The 21,445-nt window shown below is 38.6% G+C and overlaps 1 protein-coding gene across 7 annotated transcripts in view; it reads left to right on the plus strand.

Moving 5' to 3' along the window:
- The window catches only part of ETV1 (ETS variant transcription factor 1), a 66,236-nt gene that overhangs the window by 38,287 nt on the left and 6,504 nt on the right, over nucleotides 1-21,445 (plus strand). For all 7 annotated transcript variants that reach the window (XM_048304462.1, XM_048304443.1, XM_048304453.1 and 4 more), the window contains 4 exons: nucleotides 975-1,222; nucleotides 13,245-13,313; nucleotides 15,694-15,762; nucleotides 18,806-18,975. In XM_048304462.1, coding sequence (XP_048160419.1) covers nucleotides 975-1,222; nucleotides 13,245-13,313; nucleotides 15,694-15,762; nucleotides 18,806-18,975 — 556 coding nt within the window. The remainder of the gene's footprint in view (nucleotides 1-974; nucleotides 1,223-13,244; nucleotides 13,314-15,693; nucleotides 15,763-18,805; nucleotides 18,976-21,445) is intronic.

Below are 21,445 nucleotides of genomic sequence, written 5' to 3' on the forward strand. Positions count from 1 at the left end.
ATCTGCAGGAGGTAACAGGAAGACATCATGCAGTTCATCAGGGTCCAGTGGGAAAAGAGCATCCCTGTATTCTTCTGTATGCTTCTGAACCTGCAGATGTCCAAGTAATTACATTCAGGACTTTTATCTCAGGTAGATAGGTTTTATGGAAGAAAAAACAAGCATAGGTTCTTGAGAGCAGCATTGCATGTAAATTAAGTTAATTTAAAACCGAATTATCTTATTTTATGTCAACTAAAGAGCGTTTGGGAATAGCAAATGGCAGCATGGCTTGTACAGATTACAACTTTCATGTAGAAATGACTAAGGGGAAAGGTTAAGGCAGGAGAGTAATTAATTCTTGTAGCAAAAATTTGTACCCTCTCCTTTTACTGGGGTGCTGACATTCCCTTCCTGTTACAGTTGGAATGCAGTGCCATCCTTGCGAGTCGATCTCTCATGACACTACCCCTGAGAGGACAGAACAGTGGGCTTTTACCCTGGAATGTTTCCAAATGTTAGAGCAGACAATACTCTATTCAAAATGTGTTTATTGTGGTCAGAATGGTTTCCGTGTAACAGTAAGATGGGTAAGAGTGAATTAGAGTACGAGCAAGATGTTTCTAACACTTGTGAAAGAGCAGAGAATTCTACTTACACCTCCTTCATGTTACTGTGGTAGAATGTCAGTCTTTCTGCTGTTTTGAAGCTGGTGCATTTCCTGTTTGCCTCTTCTGTTGAGAGAAGATATTGAAAGCAAAGAGGATGTGGTGGGGACAGGTCTTAGAGCTGGTATTAATAGGTGGGATTTTTGTTTCTTTGCTTGCTGCTGTTGTACAATGAAAGTGATCCTGATGGGAGCACTTGGCATGATCATAAGCAAAATGTTTGTTACTGAGAAAGTGATAACAGCCACTAATAATGGCTTGTGAAGATCTTTGGGAAATGGAACATAGCTCAAGTCCTTTACATGACCTCTCTAATCTGTGTTCTAGATTTCGCCGCCAGCTCTCTGAACCTTGCAATTCTTTCCCACCTTTGCCTGCAATGCCAAGGGAAGGACGTCCAATATATCAGCGCCAGATGTCTGAACCAAACATCCCTTTCCCGCCTCAAGGTTTTAAGCAGGAGTACCACGATCCAGTTTATGAACACAACGCTATGGTTGGCAGTGCAGCCAGTCAAAATTTCCCCCCTCCTCTGATGATTAAACAGGAACCTAGGGATTTTGCATATGATTCAGGTAGGTGAGATTCTCCTTTAGTTCTGCATAGCAAAGGGGTATATGAGTCCAAGACAGTGCTATTGATGTTTTGAGCGTATGAATTGAAACTTGCTCTTTTGACACTTACATCTCACAAATTATGTCTGAGACAGCTTACAGAGTACTAAGATTGCTACATAATACATGTGACTCGTGCCACCATTGCTTGTTCTTTAAAGGGTTTCATTTTCTAGAATGAATTTTCTGGAATTTCTCTGTCCAGAAAGTGCACACATTAAAGAAGTTGAGGAAGAAAGTCATGGGTGCGAATCTGCTTTGTTAAGTGGGAAATTGTTCTGTACTATCTCATCTTTGACCTCTGAATTTGTGTGCTCCATTTTATGAGTTCTTCCATTTGTCTGCCGGAAATAGAGGACTCTTCCTCCTCTTGCTTGCATTACTTTAAATCAGGAGTAACTCCACTGAAGTGGGGTTTATACAGCTATAAAACCGATGAGGGAGAAGAATCGGCCAAACTGGTGTCAGCTTCTCAATTTGTGCATACTGCAGTGTTTTGTGGAGGTACATAATCTGAGATGCCAGGTTGCTGATGTAGAGAATACACTGTTGCTATTAATAATGTTTGTTATGGTTGTGCTTATGGGGCAACTGGAATGGAACCTTATTGCTTTACAGACGGTACAAAACAGAGGAGGTGGTGGCAGAGTCTGCTCTCAATAGCTTCTGATCAAAACAGAAAAGATAAGCAAGGATAGAAAAATAAATCAAGGGAATAACATTGTAAATGTTTGACACAATTGCAACATAACATTTATATTGTATTTGGGAAAAGAGAGAGTGAATTAGGAAGTCAAAAATGAAGTTTAGTAATGAGTACCAAGTAACAAGGCGAAGGAAACTACAAAGAAGAAATCTGGAAAGATGGTATGGAAAGAAGCTGAGTTTAAAACATGTGGAGTGCACTAGGTGGGGTTAAACAGTTGATTGGTATGGAGCCAAGAAAATGCAATCAAAATGTTTTTCAGTTTCAGTGTAAGTGATTTCTGCAGCTCCTCCTCAGTTTCTGCCTCAGTCCTATTTTGCGTGTGCCACGCTTTTGAAAGGAAGGGATTTCAGCATGTCCCAGCTATGCTTCTGGAGGAGGGCACACTGCTTTCATACACACCCATGCTGACTTGGGCAGGGGGAGTGGATGGCTCTGTCTGACTTCACTCTGACTCCCTCTTCTTCTTGGTGCTGCTGTACTCCCAGGGCTTTCCTTCTGGTTTAGTCTCTGGCTAGATGCTTTTGCAGTTTATTTTCCAAAGGCTACATGGCAGCTGAGTTGATGTGTCCTTTGAAATTTTAGCTCATGACAAGCTATCTTGCAATTTGATATAGTATAGAACTATTTTTTTATTTTCTTTCTGTAGCTAACTTAACACTGTCTATTTGGTGGGGTATTCTCTGGTATCCTTAATGTAAAGTGCTTGTTATAGAGTTGATCTCGATGTTAGAATGGGAGAATTTGGAAAGTAGAGCTGCTTTTTCCTTTATTACTCTTGACAAGCAAAGAACCAATCCTTAGGTAAATTTGAGTTAGCACTATATAGGAAGGGGACCAGGGTGAAATATTTCTCCAAGCTGAAATATAAGACAAGATGAAAATGGATTTGAATTACAAGGATCAGATCCAGAACTCAACCTATTCATTGATGAAGGTTCTGAGATCTGTGGCTTTGTGGAGTTGTGTATCTCTAGTCCTACAGAGCAGTATGGGAGAGACTGTGTAGTTCATGTGGCAGTGGATAATAAATGGGGGACTGCAGCTTCAGGCACTTCCAGTCCCTTGCAACCTTCACAAGCACCCTTTATTCATCCTGCTTAATTGAAGGTCAAAAAAAGGCCCTTTTGTAAATATGCTTCTTATTTGGCTTGGAAGTGGGATCTCCTTATTGCATACTGTTGCTTTAAATCTGGATTGGCTGCTAGCATTCATCTTCTTTTGGAATATTCTGTATGGAAAAAAGCAGGAAATTTTATTCTGAAATGAAGATGTACAAACTTGTATCCAGTCCTGTCATGCCTATTTATTTTGTGCCAGCAAGAACAACATTCCACTTTATAATAATGATCTTCAAGCAAAGTTGTTGCTTCTTTTGTAGATGAATGATTAGTTTTTAAAAATGTAATAGCTGTGTAACCAGTGGTCATGAAAAATTAATCTGTTGGTATCAGGAAGTACTTTTATTGGCCTCAGAATCACTGCATTTAAGTTGACACATCTGTACACTCCATAAATTGCAGTCAACAACTGTGGTCTGTTGATATTTTGTCTTGTTACCATCTGTTCTCTAGAAACCATCATTTTCCATCCTTGCTAAGAGTACATTAAATAACCCCTTAGGAAACATAATGTATTTGTCACTGAATCATTGATTTCATTTTTCACCTATGGATGTTCAGGGAAGGAGGGATGCCACAGTAAAAAGTCTTTTTTTTTCATTGTATTTTATGGCAGCTCAGATAAGTATATAGAAACATATTTAAAAAGTTCATTGTAATGCACTGAGATGTTCCTTTTGGGATGTTTTTGAAAGGGGCTCATAAAAGTTCATTGCTTTTGTGCACTATTCTTTCATACTTCGTGGGAAGCTGATGAATGAAAAGCATTATTATAGAATGATTACAACTCTATTAAAACATGACATTAATTATGACATGGGAAATGGCAGATCAATTAGTTGTAATTGTAATTGCAGGTATGCAATTTCTACTGCAGAATAGAGATAATGGAGATGTTTGAGATAATGGAAAAAGAAAAATGTCAACAGAGTAGAGGCTCTTCTTTATCCATCCACACTTCTAGAAGTCACAGTGCATCATATATGTTCGATCAGATATTTTCTGCCATGCACCTTTTTTTGTTCATGGCTGACAGGTGTATTTAGTACTTGATAGTAAATCTACCAACTTTAGTCACAGAAGTGCAGCCAGGGGCATACAGAGCTTTGAGATTTTGCATAATTAATGAATATACTTCAAAAGGCTTCCTAAGACCATTGTTTACAAGGCCTAATAGTGGGCATTCCTGTACAGTTAGCACTTCTAGAATTCAGTAAAGTATTCAAGTACTTCCAACAAAAAGGCCAAACTTGATATAGCTTGTCTCTTCTGGGCTTTATTTTTGAGCAGGATCTTCACAGGCTTAACCTTCCTACATGATGTAGTGTATTTGCAGATATACTAAGGTATGACTCTAATTGTATCTAGCGTGTATCAATTAATACTACAAATCAAGTTTTTAAATGACAAATTATTAAGTTTAAACTCATATTTGGTTTTGCCCAATTGAAATAGTTATTTCGGTTGAGAAATTTTTGTGATCATGTCTTTGGAAACTGAAATTTGTCACACAATAGTAATGGAGATAAACAGAGGAGGAATTGTTGCTTGCATATACTTCTTACTGATTGCCAGGAATTTTTCTGTTGAAATTCAGATGGATTCAGTATTTCCTGAATGTGTTAGATGCATTAGCAGGGCTATTCTCACAGTTTCATTTCAGGGTTGCCTCACAATTAATACGCTTGAACGGACATTAGAAAATTTGGATTCTCTCCCTGTCACTTCTGAGACACTAGTCACATCACTTCAAGAATGAACTCTCCAGACAGAATTATTAGCCTCCATGTCTTGCTTTCTGAATTGCTCATCCCTTTAATTCCTGAAGCCTCACAAGCAAATACCTTGTGTTTGCATGTGAGAATGGATGGGGAGCTGCCCTTCTGTTGAGAGAAATGAGCGGAGGCCGAGAGACAGACATATAAACCTGTTTGTTTTGGATACCCAGTTAGAACTGTGTGATTTTTAAAAGAACATTATGTACTACATATGTTCCAATCATAACTCCTAGGGACTTTCTTCGTATTTCTAGATGAAGAAGTACAGGAACACAAGATTAGGGTCTCAGTGTAGGCAGTATAAAAATATATAATACGAAAAATCTGGAAGAAGCAATGTGGCTACTTTGGAAGACCTTGTTGGAGCTGGAATGGGCTTTACTAGGGCCTGAAGTTGACCATTCAGCTGTATTATCTTTTCTTATCTTGAAAACTTCTGTCTCGTTACATAGACAACTTCCAGCCCCTGTAACAAATGAAGCAGGGGCTCCACCTGCTAAGCTGTTTGCAGCATGGCTCTTCCTCCCACAAATAGTTTTGACCTGTGCACTCAAGACAAGAGTGCCGAAGCAAAAGGCTGTATCATATTTGCAGCAAATGATTTGTATAAAGTTCATGCAGGAAGTTGTTAATTGCAACACTTATTAACCTCCTAAGTTTGCTCTTACAGGTATAGAATGTTGTTAGCATTCTGCCAGCCAGGTTATAAATGTATTTACCTAATGATGGGAAACAGAATAGAATGCAAGAGTCCTCTCAAACAGCTGTTGAGGTGTTTCTTGAAAAGGAAGTCAGTGGGTATTAATGTGGAAAAAGACCCCTAGTAGTGCATCCTTCCCTAGGCATCAACCGACATATTCTTAAATTTGGGAGTCAGCAGAATAGGATAAGAGAAAGTGTTGAATTGAAATTTCAAGGGGAATAAAATTTTTTTTTCACATTATATGTATTTGCAGGTTGCTTCCCCTACCCCCCCATTTCTTTTTTAAACAATTGGTTATTTTGTTACACTTCTGAAGGCAAAGTTTAGATATTTGGAGATGCTAGTGTAAAGAGAAAAAGTCAGTCAGAGGCAGTGCTGGTTTGCTTTTTCCAGGATATGCTCTGGTGCATTGACCAGTGCAGCATTTAAAGTGACATAACTGATGGTGCTTCTACTACTGTTTTTGATTATATTGGCTAATTTTTGTACAGTGTTCTGAAAACATGAAGTTCTGTGTGAGTGCTAAGTATTATTACTGCTATTTTTCCCTGGAAGATTATTTCACAGACAAATAGACTTCACAGTTAAGAAATATTTCTTGATCATAAGCCTAAATTTTCTCTTTGACCAGTTCCATTCCCTTGCTCATAGCTACACCTCTTTGTAAACAATTTCTTGGTATTAATGTACCACCTCTTAATCACTGTAGATGGATTGCGTGTATGCTCTGTCAGTGTGACTCGTTGAGATCTTACATCTTGCTTCAAAAATCTTCCAGCTGCTTAATCTTTTCCTCAAATTCTCTCTAAGTTTCCTTTTTTTTCTCTTTTCTTCTTCTCTTTTTTTATCAGGCTGCAAATACTCGCAGTATTTTTGAACACAGTCTTGTAAAACACTCGGTGAAACAGAACTGACTCCATTCTTTTCCTGGATATGGTGCTTCAGTACACACTTCTCAAAACTGCGTCTCCTTATGACCTTAAAGAAATTCTTATACACAGAAGTACAATTGTTCTCAATGAAAATCCAGATGGCATATAGGCAGGAGCGGAGAAGGGATGAGGTTTTGCTCTTGAGTTACGAGGTTTGAGAAGTCTCCCCTCCTCTATTTTGGTTTTGCAGTTTTCCCTGTCATTTAAAATATTTCATCCTTGTATTTTGGGAACTTGTCTTTGCTGTGTTGCTTCAGTGAATGAGTATGGATTTTGTTCAGTAGTTAAGCTGCGCTGGACTTTGTACTTGCTCTTAAAACACAAATCTGCTGCTGGACCCTATGACAGCAGAAAATAAGAGATCCGACAGGGAAACTTGAGAAACCTGAACTTCAGAAGATTGCTGTGAAAGGCAGAAATTTAACTTTTCACTTGCTTTCAATCTAGCTGATTTCTTCTATTCACAATTTCTGTCTGAAATAAATCTGTAGTTAGAATTCAGTTTGTAATGTTTGTGAACAAAGGAAAACCTGAATACCAAGTCAATGTGAGTATATAGGCAGGAGATCATACATGTATTTTTGTTTTCAAAGCAGACAGTACGATCTGAAAAATTGTCCTGCAATTCCTGTTTTTCAAAGAAATGGATAAATATCCTGTAAATCTACAGTTACAGTAAGTGGCACTGGCTAATGATTTGATTTGAGGATTGAGAGCGCAGTCTGGATTTACTCTTTGTGCATTAAGGCAGGTCAAATGGACACAGGCTGCATTTTAAATCAGTAATGGAAGGCTGAAGCCTGCCTTAAACCAATCACATCAGCCTTGTCCAAGACCAATTGATCCCGAGAGACTGAGCCCTGTGAGCATAGCTTTTATATGAATGGACTCTGTGCAGCCTGAAGTTTCATTCATAAAATGGATGCTGAAGGGAAAAAAAAAAAAAAAAAAGCCAACCCACACACGCCAAACCCTGGAATGTCCATTTATGCGGAGCTGAAGGGTGTAGTGTTCCCTCAGCTGCTGCTTTTGCCAGTTGCCTTAAAGTAATGATTAATGCTGCTTGGCCCTGCCTGCCTGCAACCTGACACCATTTATGGCCTTGGTGTGTTTCTAATGTATAGTGAATGAGAAGGCTACATTCTCAAATCAGAAACATAAACAGGAACTGGTTGGTCTGAATTCCATTCAAATATGTCACTTCAGCCGTGCAGTGTTTGTCCAACTTCGATTTTACAGGCAGGGGATGGGGCGGGGGAGAAAAAGCAACACAGACATTTTTGCAGTAAGATTACCAACAAAAGGAGAGAGGGAGAGAGAAAATACTGCTGTCTTTTGTTGAATTCAAAGGACAGCAGTGTTTAAGGTACATTTTACAGTTACTGAGGTTAATAAAAGCAAACACATGATTTTAAAGTATGCTCAAAAGATCAACTCCATGTGGAATTTCAATTCAGAGCTGAATGTATGAGCCTTTGTTTTCCTGTTCTGCTGTACAAAAAGTTACACATCTCCTAGACAGGCTGTTGACATCTGGTCTCACAAAATGCATTAGATGTTGTCATAGATCTAAAAACCAAAGTTGTGGAAAGGAAGCTGTTTGCTTAAGGTTTTTTCTGTATGTGTGTAGTATTTCCACTTAGACATGAGCCGGTGGGGCCAAACCTCATTCTCTGACAAGTTTTTGTGAAGTGATATGTAAGAAACTAAACTTTAAAAATTTTAATTAGCTATTTTTTAGAAGGAAGTCTATGTGTATCTATGAGTGCACATACTTGTAAGTTTGTTTTTTTTCCTAGATTGCTGGTGCAAAGGCTGGTGACAGAGAAAATGAATAAAACCTTCCATTCTGAATGTTTCTAAGTTGCATAATGATTTGGGAAAAGATTGCTTAATTTTTACATTGATTTTTAGAGAAGTTGTCTGTTTTCACCCATGTAATTTCAGGGCACCTACATTTTTCATGCTGAATCTCTGACTGAAAAAATAATGCTGACTTTTTTATTGCCAGGACTTTACCAATTTGTAAGACTCTGCTCATTACATAGCTCATACATAATGCTTTTAAAGGTGGTTGAACTAAAACTTGATCCACCAGCATTTGAGTGGTAAAATATGCTCAAGGAATTCCTGTATAAGGAGATTGTAATTAGTTCCAGTATTTCTACCTGAATGTTTTCTTTTGGGGAGATGTGAGTTTTAATCTAAATGCAGGTTTAAATATCCAAAAGAAGAATTTGTTAACTTCTCCCTGCAAAGCACAAATCATGCATTTTTCTTAGTGATGCCTGGTGCTACCTTGGTGACGTGTTGCGATCTCATTTGAGGAACTCCTTTGTTACCTAAAAAGGTCCCGTTTTCTGGTGATTTCATTATTGTCTTCACCCTTGAGCTGGTCAGAACTTTTCAATGGTGTGGTAAACAGCTGCTTTCCACCAGGAGGCTGAACATGTTTCAGTGGTGGATGAAGTGCTCCTTTGTAAACAGTTTGTCAGTGCTCTTGGAAATCCACGAACAGAAAAGTTATTTGCAGTGGGATTGTGATGTTTTAAGTTTAATGCCAAAAGTATGATGTGTTCTAGTTTGAACATTTTATTTTTAAAGGCTACTTTTTTTCTCTGCACTTGGTAAAAATCTGTCCCAGTACACCTACCACCTGCTCATGTAGCAGAGAAGTGCTTGTACTGTGCAAGAGAAGCTCTGTAAGGCACTGAAGGGATGGCTGGTGTGTTCGCAGTGTGTGTAGCACAGGGGCAGGCTGGCACATGGGAGTGACACCTGGGAGCCAGGTTTGTCCCGGCTACCTGAGGGGCTTGTGCATGCCCTTCTATACCCAGTAACACAAGGAGAGAAGCTGCATGTGCTGCATTTCTTGTCTATGGGAAGACAAGTGGCACATTTAAGTCTAGCTGTATAGACACATGAAATCTGAATTGCTGAAATAGGGACCAAAATTTGCATAATTACTTTTCAGACCAAAAGGAAAATTTAGAAGGATGTGATATAAGTGAAATTTCAGGATTGCCAGTGAAGTCCCTTCAAAGTTTTGGGGAACAACTCCTTTCGGAACAGTTCCTTATGGAAACTGCTTCTAATATAACTTACTTGGTAATAAGGTATAAGTGCTAAAAGTGGGCAGGAAAACTGTAAGGAGGTTCCAGCCTTATTGTCATCACTTTGTTTTAAACCTGTAGGGAAGTAGGCAGGTTTCACTATGAGTTGAGGTGTTTGGTGAATTTCAGTGACTTGTTACCAGGCTCCCTGACTAAGGCAGCTGCCCACCAGTGCACCAAAGTGTTCACCTGAGCAGCCACATGGAGGGTGAGGCCAGGCAGGCAGTCCCCTTCTTCTCCCACCCTGTTTCAGATGGCGCATGCCTTCTAAGCCTCCACCTCCATGTCTCTCCCTCTGCACATGCACATGTACAATCCAATACCTTTATATCACACTGTGCTTTGTCACAAGCACATGGGGCATGCCCTGGGCCTCTAGATCTTCGGCTGATGTTGATAAAGTGAACTGAAAAGTAATTCAGAGTTAGAGTGTAACATAACAACCTGTCCTTTAGTTAGGGAGGCTGTGTAAGGTCGAAACAGAAACGGCTGAAGAATAAATCCTGGTTCAGATTTCCAGTTCTTGCTTTGCTCTGCTTCATTCAGAAGAAGACGGTCAGTCACTTCATCCCATAGAATGCAGTCAGTCATTTCATCCTTTGCCTGTGGAAGCTCCATCTTCCCTGTGTCTGTTCTGGCTAGTGACACAGGCTGAAATTCTGGTTTTTTCTCTGCAGGGTGAGAGTGTGGGAATGAAATCTCATCCTTATCTCTGAAAAACAATCAGAAAAGATTATTTAAGGATTCTTTACCTGCTCGGAGTTACACAGAGCTGAGACAACCTAACCCCTTAATTTCTGACATGATAATTAATATGAACTACCTTACCAAGGGACCACTCAACTGTCTTACCCGATAATGAAACTTAGAACCTGTGCCTGCTAAATTCAATAGCAGGTTTTTCTTGTCCTGAGAAAGTCTGTTTGGGCTTTTTCTGCTTGGATGTATTTCGATGAAGGCATAGCAGGTCTTATTTCCATTATTTTTCTCTGTGACGGTCCCAGATGAGAAGGCATTTTTGCAGTGTCTAGATTACATGTAATTTTTAAAACAGCACCTATTGGGAAAAGAATGGTTTCATGGTCTATGTTATAAGACCATATTCATTGTTTTAAGATGACTGCTATGTTTCTGTTAATAAGAAGAGCAATGAAGAATGACCCCTAAGTATTCTAAACTGATAATAAAAGATAAGCAATTTTATTACATTTCCACATTTTTAGCTAGTTTGTTTGGGGCTTTTTTAAAGGGGTTCTGCTGCACTTGAGCTGATTTAACCTTAAAATGTGAATTACTTCATTAATAGTCTGAAATAAGCTTGTGGTGTGTCTAAATCCACATTTTTCTTCAAAGACTAAAACTTGCACAAAGGTGATAAATCAGTCGCCTTAAGCACTTGGATCTTGCCCTGGAAGTATTTCATGCCTGCTTCTGTCTTACTTGTTGTCTTGAAACAATGCTTTAAGGAGAAGAAAACATGTAATTGCTCTGTAATTTCTGCACTAAAATGTTTTCTTTTGAAGTAGCTCCACTTAGCCTGTAAAAATACTTCTGGGTCTTAGTCAAGCATTTAGTACAATTTAAAACTGCAATACTAAATTTCATTGGTTGGACTTTTTATTAGATAAGGTAGAAATGAAAGCAGCAGGCAATTTAATTAGCAGTAATTTTTCTGGGCAAGTCATTACTTTGATGAACTTCAGAGCAATGTTTATGGCTCCTAATTAACCATGTTAGTCATTTGATTGAATAATCACTTTGGAAATGTTTCTACAATTTGATTAGAGTCTGACCCACTCTGATAGTCATAAATTAACTGATAGCACTTTAGGATAACAAGACTCTAGTTACTTTACGAGAAATAAACTCTTCCTTGCTGTATTTTTTTGGTCCTCTGTGGACTGTTTAAGCACAAGCTAACCAGAAAATTAAGTAATGTTGGTACAAACAATGCTTGCCTTAAAGAGACTCCAAATGTTAATTATAATTGATTTAGGAGCATGGGAGATGAAACCCCGAATTGGCTAAGAAGACAACTTTCTGGATGCATGCATAATTCTTTATTCAGTATACTCTGCTCTATCACTTTGCAAGAGTGGAGTTCATGAGTCAAAAAGGGCTTTGCTGCCAATACTAGAGAATTTTTACCTAAAATAGAAAATAGCATCTGTTTCAGTTCTACAACTTCCTCTTTTTTTACGTAGATTTTTCCATTCTCCTTAGAATTCAATCTATGTGGTAACATGAATGATTCTTTGCAGGTGAAGCACTGCTTGTAGCCTTGACTTCTAGTCTGCAGAGCTATACTTGACTTGGGTGATCAGTGAGTCGCTGATCCCTGTGGTTGCTCAGAATAGCTGCCAGAGACATTAGAGATTCTCTAGGCCTGAGGAGGCAGGCACCACGAGTTTCATTGAGAGAGGAGGTAATGAAGAGTTTGGCACAGATGTGCAAGAGGGACCATGGACTGTTAGAGGAAACATTATTACTGCCCTGTGTTTCACTTGTTTGTGAAGTCAGTGTAAAACCTCATTTTCTTATCCTGCCAAATCTTTGATACTCATCACTAGTCAGTGAACAGTGAAATTTGGAATCACAGTCTGAAAGAGTCTGTAGGCAGTGCTGGAAAAATAATGTCTGCTCTTTCGACCTCTGTTTGCATCTCTTAAAGAGTTACAAGTTACTGGTAACAGATTGCATAGTTTAGGGTAGGAGTTCATCACAAGATCAAATAGACTTTGTTAAGCAGGACTTTTGATATCCAAGAAGTAGGTTAAACATGGTCTAGAAGGGCAAACATTTACGGTGCATTTCTGTTTGCAAGTCCCCGTGCACAGGATGTGACTACTTGGGGACAGTGCAAGACATGGGGAAGAAAAAGAAAGACATTTAAAGAATACCTTTTTCATTAGTACTATTTGGCTTTTGTCATTCTTCCTGCAGATTTGAGTAGAGGTGGAGAATATCAAATAAATATCAGTTTTATTTTAGAATATGCACAGTACTTTTTTTTGAAAGGTGTCATTTTTGTTTTAAATGCACGCAAGTGGAGAATGATACAGATAGATCTAAATTCCTGAATAAAATGCTTAGCAATTGCAGAAAATTTCATTAACCCTTCAAGTCCTTCACCAGAATGTAAAAAGCATTATCCCGCTCTAAATTCACTTTGACATTCCTTGTGTAAATATAGAGTTTATAAGTCTCCAGTGTGACTGGCAGTCTTTTCAGTGCAATTGATAACATATTTTGGGTTGAATTAGTTACAAAGACAGATATATAAGCACAGGGTTTAAAATATTCATGGTCACTGGTGTGGATTTTTTTGTCTGTGGATGGTCTAAAGTGTAATTGCCATGGGAGTCAGCTTTTAGCAAAGTTTCTTACAAAAGGTTTGGAGTTCAAGTGCCTATCATAGATAGGATCTCTGATCCTCACATCATGATTTTCCCTTTGGCCATGTGTTGTGTGTGCTGCTCTGAAATGCTGACTCTGTGTTGACAGGTTCCCTCTCGATGTAACTTGCATCTGTTTTTGTTGCTCTTCTGCTTGCAGCCTGTCTCATTGATAACCTGCACACTTTTAATTCCAGACAGTCTTTTGACTTGCGTTGTCATCTTCTCCTTTCAGAAGTGCCTAGCTGCCATTCCATTTACATGAGGCAAGAAGGCTTCCTGGCTCACCCAAACAGAACAGAAGTTAAGTTTTCTATTATGTATCACTTTTGTATGAGAGAAATGTAAAAAATTAAAAAGTCGGGGGGGATTTGGGATTCACTGGTTTAATTCTGCTGCTGGGAAGACTTGCATCATCCTTTCTCCCTTTTCAGTGTTGAGTTTCTGATGCACTGAATTTTTTGTAGTTTCTTTTAGTGCCATGGGTTGATCAGGATAGAAGCAATTATATTATGAACTTAACTCATTCTGCTTTTCAAGGCCTCTAGCAGTTGAAAGGAAGAGACACTTAAAAACTTGTCTCTTTCACCCATTTTGCTCAAGTGACATTTTCCAGGCTGTTAGCATGACAGGCTCAGTTAACTGTGTTAAGTAATCCATTTTAAACTTTAAATTCAGTGAAGGTTTTGGGTTTTCCCTTTTGTTATTATTTCTGCAGTGTTTTGATGTGTCTTATGCCCAAACCGAGATACGTACCAAAATTCTCAATGACTTCAGTAGGACAGAGCTTACATAATTGTCAAAATTAATAATTCTAAGTGAAAGTACTTTATGTCCTAAAAATAAGAAGTCAAAGAGAACTAAGATGACTGGAAGGGAGGTTATACCCTGGTTTTTACCCTGTCATGTTTTAGTTTATCTGTCTTACCAATATGTTATTTTCTGCTTGTTTGTTTAGGGTTTATTTTTCTTCCAATGTGCAAATTTCACAAACATGAGGAATCTGGTTTTGAGATGGATGAGAATCCAGATAGATGTGTGAATCAAAGTCTTCCAGGAAGACTTCATTTGCTAGTGTAAAGACAGAATCGGAAAGATAACACATCTGGCTAAAATCCCATCTGCTTCTGGGTTGAAATAAAGACAGAAAAAAAAATGGTAGTATTTAACAAGGAAGGTGAAACAGGAGATTGAAATTTCTAAGTCTTGTTATATGAAATTATATGAAGTATAAAAGTTTGATAAGGGAGGTGAGAGACATCAGGAAAAAATCCACAAACTGCAGGGCCAATGGCAAAAGATTTTGAGTTTTAATCACAGCACAGATAGGGGAAAATCCATTTTAGCCATGTTATGTTCTCGTAAGGAGTTGGAGGTGGCAAAATTGTTATGAATGATGTTAAAAAAAGCAGTGATGTTTGCTAAATATTTGTTTTCTCTATTTGGAAATCAATCAACATAATTTTACAGAATAAAGGTCATGTCAAATCTGATTGTATTCTTTGCTGAAAATAAAAGTTTGGTTGATAAAGATGCTTGTATCTTATAGTTAGACTTCTTATGGCATTCAATTTTCCTCTGCATTACATTCTGATTAAGAAGTTAGCACAAAGCAATATCAATAAAGTACACATTAAATACATTAAGACCTGGCCAACTGACAGATCTAAAAGAGGCTGTCACTGGGCAATCATCTCTGAATGGATTTTTTCTATTATAGTTCTGTAGGAATTGATATCAGGAGTGTTGCTATTCAATATTTTCAGTAAAGATATGGAACAAAGTTAATGGATAACTTTATGGCACAAAGATAGAGCAGCAAATAACAGGCAGGACAGGGCAGTCATACAAAGCAGTTTGAATTGTTTGGTAATCTGGGCACATTAAACAAAATGGTTTTTTTAATACATGAATGTAGACCAGGAGTGTGGAACCGGGAAACAATATCTTGGGAAAAAGGATTTTGAGATGGGCCTCCTCCTCCTCAGCTTCACAGTGGGAAACCAGCCCAACTGAACACTGTAAACTGAAGGCAAAAGCCTTCTGTAATACTTTGGCAGTTGAAAGGAGGGTCAGAGGGTGGCAGGAGAGGAGGAGATGTTTTGTCTCACTCAGGAGCACTGGTGAGACTGATACTGATATGCAATACAGTTCTGGTTAAGCAAAACATTAGCATAATAGGAAATAGTAGGAGTGTGTACAGAAAGGTGTGCTAGAAAGACTGCTGGGTTGTTGAGAGTGTCTTTTAATGACAAAATATAATTTTACGAAATTATCTTAATTGGAAGGAACATCAAGAGAGTGTGTGAGGGTGACTTCTGTGGGTGTGAGGAGGAAATACTGCATAGTACTTCTTTAGTCTTGCAGGGAAAATACCTAATGGTTAAAAGTCAAAGCCATGCTAGTTCAAACAGGAAATGAGACAAACATTTTGTAATAAATCATAGAGAAAAATGGGTGCTTTTTCATTTTAGCAGGTGGAGATTAACAGTCTTTTGGGAATGCATACGTTAATTAAACACCCTTGTACTTAGGCCAAAATGTTGGGATTGGGCGGCGTGTAAAGGATGTGGGATATTAATCTGATTCCTGTATAACTTAGTGTTCCCTCTGGCATTAAGGCTGTGATCTCTTTTTTCTCCATGCATCTTTTATATAAACACCTCTCTCTTTTTAACTTACAGGCTGTATGTTTGAAAAGGGACCTAGGCAGTTTTATGATGACACTTGCGTTGTTCCAGAGAAGTTTGACGGTATGTATGACACATCTCTCTTTTTCCTGTGTAGGGAGATGAAAAAGGAAGAGATGAGGGACTTTTCTCTGTTGCTGATCAAAAGAGCCCAGTAACGTTCCAATTTAGGAATCCTTAACACACCATTTGTGGTGTGCCCAACCAAAGCTGACCTTTGTCTCTTGAAACCAAAGTCTCCTCTTCAATAGGATGTCATTCGACTTTTGCCAGCGAAAGATGCCTGCATCCAGAGTTGTGGCACAGCACCTCAGTTCCTGTACTGTTGAGAAGTAATAGGAGGATTTCCATTGCACTGATGATCACATACTGCTTGTTGTTTGAGATTTAATGAAAGATGTTCTTATAATTAGCAAAACAGTGGATAAAGCAGTAGCTTTGGTTTTACTGAGGATTAAGCCTCTTGTCTTGCTGACTGTGAAGTGATGAATAGTGGGGAGTGAATGTGTAGGGCATTTTTGTGTTTGTGCCAATGTATTTGCACTAGGTTGAATGTACTAGTGGTTTATTTTTCAGTGGGATTGATAACAAATCAATGCTCTGTTCACAACACTACCAATTATAGCAGATTATTTTAAGAGGAATTCTGAGGTCAATTAAAATGAATGGTCCAAATTATCCTCAGTTACTCTGACGTAAAATCAGTTTCCTGGTGTAACTCAGTTGATTTCAGATTTATTTCATTATAAGCAAAGTAGACGGACACTGTATTTCTTGCCAGTGACTCTGTTAGTCTGCAACTTTGAGAAGTAATTTGGAGACCAATTACTTAGATTTGCTAGAATGGCATTATGTTAGTGTACACATGCTAGTGTAGTGTTGTAACTTTTGTGTTAGTATGTATATGTCCAGCTTTATTTATATTAGCAGGAAAGATTAGGTACTTCCTGATAAACTTGTGAACAAATCTCTGACCACAGCTAAAAGTAGAGTTGGAGAATTGGTGTTTTTCTTCTGCTTTATTTTGTTTGTTTTCCCCTGAGAATCACTTATGGATTACAAAACTATTGCATGTTTAGCAGCATTTGTTGTATTTGCTGAAGATCTGGAGACTGAAATGAAAGTAATCCAAAGAATTGTACATTCTTCAAACAGAGTATCACATGTATTTTTGTGTTGGTAAGAAATAGATAAAGAATTTTAAGCAATATTAGACCTAACTGAAGGTTGCTCTATCCAGTGTTGCACTGTCACTGCATTGACACATTCACGGAAAGGGTGATTTATTGAATGTCTACTTTATACACTGGCTTTGTAATGTGAGCTTGTTTGGATTTTTTTTCATTTTTTTTAAAGCACATTGTGTCAGGTATTTTTTTGTTCCCCACAAATGATTGTGGATCTGTTCTCAGTACCAGTGTCAAATTCATATGTACATTTATGGGAATGGGATCAGACGCTGTACTACAAGAAGTTAAAACTTGTTAACAGTAGCATTTGTCTATGTCTTCCTTGAAAAACCTTTTGGCTAGTTTGGGTTTTATACAGGAAAGGGAATGAAAATGAAAAAGGAATACAAACACAGTAAAAGAAATAAATGTTGGGAAGTATTTGTGTGCCTGCAAGGCAAGCAGTCTGCTGCTGGTTTCTATGACTGTCCATCGAGAGAACACCTTGTACTCTAAAAGATTGATGTCATGATGCAAATAGGGGTGTTTATACTTGTAGCATGATGTTTTGAGGGGAAAAAAATAGCAGATGTGTCATCATATTCTGGCCAGTAAAGCAAAAGTTGGATAAGCCCAGGACTAGTCTTGATGTTTCAGAAGTAGATTCTCAGCTGCTTCTTTTGAAATCAAAGATCAGCACAAGGAAAGAATTTGATCCTGTGTAATACCGCACTTGCTATTTGCACATTGCTTAGCTATCATTACAAGAAAAAAACCTGTCCTTGAAAAAGAAGGCCTTTCAGGACTGGAACTTGAACCTCACATAAACCAAAAAAGCCTTGTGTTGATTTATTTGTTTTCCACAGCTATTGAGTCAATTTTGTTTCCTGATTACAAAAGGAAGTGCTCCATTTTTAATATTATTATTCTGCCCTTCCCTACACAGAGCCATTCTGTAATGGCTGTCAGAGCGTCCTAATACTGTGGTTGAATGTAAACTCCTGACTTTCCTTATTAAATAGGTCACACTGTTTACTGGAGGCTTTTGCTGTTCTGATAGTTGAAATGAGGAATTTTACCAGTATATCAGGGGTTGCAGTCCTTGTGTGGAGAAAAAAATACTGTCTGCTTCAGCATCAGACCTTTCAGCTGTTGTTGTTTGCATGAGTTGTTCAGTATGAATATGATTTAAAAACAACAAAGACAGTATGGATGTAGCAGGATGGTTTTCTCATTGGCAATTTGTGGAACAGATGTAAGGGTGTTTTTAATATTTTTTAAAAGGTTTCTCTAGACTTAAAATTTTAGAAAAATTAACTTATTGCTTTTCAGAAGGAATACTAATTTAATATGTAGATGTGAGTAAAAGTAATTTTTGCTCATATGCAAGTCCAATATGCCACAGAGGAAGTTGTGTATCTGCAGGATTTACATGCCTATACATAAAGCACATACTGTTTAAGTCCAAGTCAAATACTTTGTCAAATTTTCCTTAGAAGCATTTGCATGCAAGAGAAGTTTCACTCAATAGGGTTTTGGAGCTTTATGAAGCTTACATTACTTTACCAAAACTGGGGCCTGGGCAAAGTATGGTACAGAAACACAGTTCTTCAGATATCAAAGTTGTTTCAAAAATAGTTTATGTTCTTTCGGAGAGAGGGTATTACAAAATGGTTTGCAAGAGATTTGCATTTATCGAAACTACACGGGGAGAGGCTTAGTGAGACTTCCATAAATCATGAATGAATTTAAGTGCTTTTTAGTATATTAATATGTTATTGTAAGTCCCCAGAAAACAGAGGAATGTTGCATTTGAGGGTGGTTGATCCTTCCCTCTGTTTTGTTAACCCTAATGATTGCTTTACAAGTTCATCTGACAAACTGAGAGATGGTGTTTCAGGGCATTGCTCCTGTAACGTTGTTGCTGTTGTGTGCAGGTGATGTCAAACAGGAGCCAGGCATGTACCGTGAGGGACCCACGTATCAACGGCGAGGCTCGCTTCAGCTCTGGCAGTTCTTGGTAGCTCTTCTTGATGACCCCTCAAACTCTCACTTCATAGCATGGACTGGCCGAGGCATGGAGTTCAAGCTGATTGAGCCAGAGGAGGTGAGTTAGACAGACAGCGTGTGCTCACATCCACTGCCCCGTCCTGCAAATTTAACTGTCCTCCTTTGGACTTGGGCCTTATTGTCCGTCAGTATTTTGCTTCAGTAGTGCCTTAGAAGGGTGACAGAAAGGACTGGCAAGGGAAGTGCTTCAGCTGGGACAGAGGTGTGGTTAAGCATGGATTTGATTCCTAGTCCCATAAAATAATAAAAATGTTGCAAGTACTAGAGTTATTAAATACTTTGCTTTATTTGTGGGGTTCACGTTTTTCAGAATCACTTTATGGACAGAACTGTATTCCAAAAGCCGTTGAAAAATTGTCCCTTACTAGTCTTTCAACACCAAATATTAGGTTCATTAGATTGAATCATTAGGTTGTTTAGTACAGCCTTAGATCCTAGGCTTACAAACACTCATGCACATGCATGGCTCTTCTGAACCATGAAGGACTCATGGGATAGATAAAATTGCTTATATTCATGAACATTTGCTGAAGCATGGCTTAGTTCACTTGTGCGATAAACAGGAATAAATTGAATGTTTTATTACGTAAACTGTTTTGGACTAGGTAACGTTACGTAACATAGTCTGTATTCTAAACTATCATGGAAACTGTTGGAAGATCAGGTATATATGAATTTTGTTGTGGAGGATCTAATTAGGGTTGTCAAAAGACAGTATAATTCTGCTTTACTTTTTTGCCCCTTGAATAGGGTTTGCTGATAGAGGAGACCACAGCAAATTTTCTGACAGGATCCCCTCTGAATTAGAGCTGAGTGGGAAGGCTCGGGGGTGTATGGCTGCTTCTGCTTTCCACCAGCTATTTCTGCTGTTTGCCATCCATCTGCTGGTATTAGCAGCCTGAAAGCTTTCTTGCATTTTATTTACATTGTCTGCTTACAGCTCTGTGGAGATGGTGGAGTAGCTGGGGATGGTGTCAGGACTGATGTCCCTTTTCTTCCTGATGTGGTCTGGCTGAGGAGAAGGTTGCTGCAAGGGGCCCGGTGCTGGGTCTCATTTGTCTGAGCATCCCCTGCTCTAGTGATAGTCAGTCTGCCATGGCAGATCCTGGCATTGTGTATCTGAGGATTTGAACTCAGAACAGTCTCAGTCAGTACGATACCGAAACTTTGCAAGTCTGCAGCCCTAGCAGGCTACATGGATTCCTTAGTTGTGTAACCTGTCCCGGAACAGAGCGAAATCTTTGGAAAGTCCTTTGTTTGGTTTTGGCGAATGATGTGCCTAGTTTTCCCCCTACCCCAGTCTCCTATTTTTCACTCTTTTAGTTTTGTCTTGTCTTTAAGGTATGTCCAATTTTTTTCAAGATTGAAGAGTTTTATTGAGAAATGGTTTCCAGCAGATGGTGCAAAAACTTTATAGATTTTATTAGCTAAGGAAAGAAAACTAAGAAACCCCTAAGGTTTCCTTATTGTGTAATTCCCTGAAGAACTGGATATTCTAATTTAAGTTAAAGAGATCATCTGCATGTCTGACTATGTAGAAGTTGCTTTGTGTTTTTGAGCAGCATTGCATCCAAGATTGGGAGGAGGCTTGAAGCTTGCCTCACTCTGTGTGTTCTTAGGAGTACAAAGGAGCCTAAGTTGTTTTCATATGAATGTCATGAATCTGACAGAAACAGTAGATTAAAATAAGAATAGCCTATGGGAAGTTGCACAATTCTGTTGGTTGCCAAGTGTAAATTGAAGGGAAATCAAAGTGCTTGTTGGTTCTGCTGTGGCAGGTTAGGATGTCAGTGACATGACCTTTCCGTCCCATTCCTTACTGGCGGTTTATGCCCTTGTAGAAAGAGTGACAACAAAAATGAATATGTATCAGCTCCTGGAGTGCCATAGCTCATTCAGAAAGTAAGTAACTGTGAACTTTGGAGCCTGAGAATTGGGCATAGGTCCATTTATGCAGGCTTGTCACAGGGACAGCAACCTTCAGCAGGAAGGTAGGGCGGAAGGGTAGAAGCCTGAATCCCTTCCACAGGGCAGGACTAGGTAAATGCTGTGCAGTTCAGGGATGGGAACTGGACCTGATTGCTTGATCAGGAGTGTCAAAATACTACACAATGTAACATATTCTTCACCATTACTTGTTGTTTATCTTTGCTGTGTATTTATTTATTTTGCAAGCCTTATGTTGGGGACTTTTAGGACTCCAATTAATGCAGGAAAAAAAAGCCTTGGAAGGAATAAAAAAAGAGTGATGTGGTCATGTGTTACAAAATTGACTAGGTGAATCAAAGTTAGACATCTAGGCCAAATCTGCAGCTGGAATAAATTTACATGATTGGAGGTGTGTTCCAGTACAGATAAAATGTAGCTGAAGTTAGCAGAGCTGCGATAATTTACATAAGGCTGAAAAGCTGCACCACTGAAAGGAAATAATGCTTTCAAAAGAAATTTTAGAAATTATTGTCCAGGTGGAGACCAAAATCATGGATTTTGCTCAGTGCTGCATGTTG

This window comes from Corvus hawaiiensis, chromosome 1 (assembly GCF_020740725.1).
Source record: "Corvus hawaiiensis isolate bCorHaw1 chromosome 1, bCorHaw1.pri.cur, whole genome shotgun sequence".
Taxonomy (NCBI): Eukaryota; Metazoa; Chordata; class Aves; order Passeriformes; family Corvidae; genus Corvus; species Corvus hawaiiensis.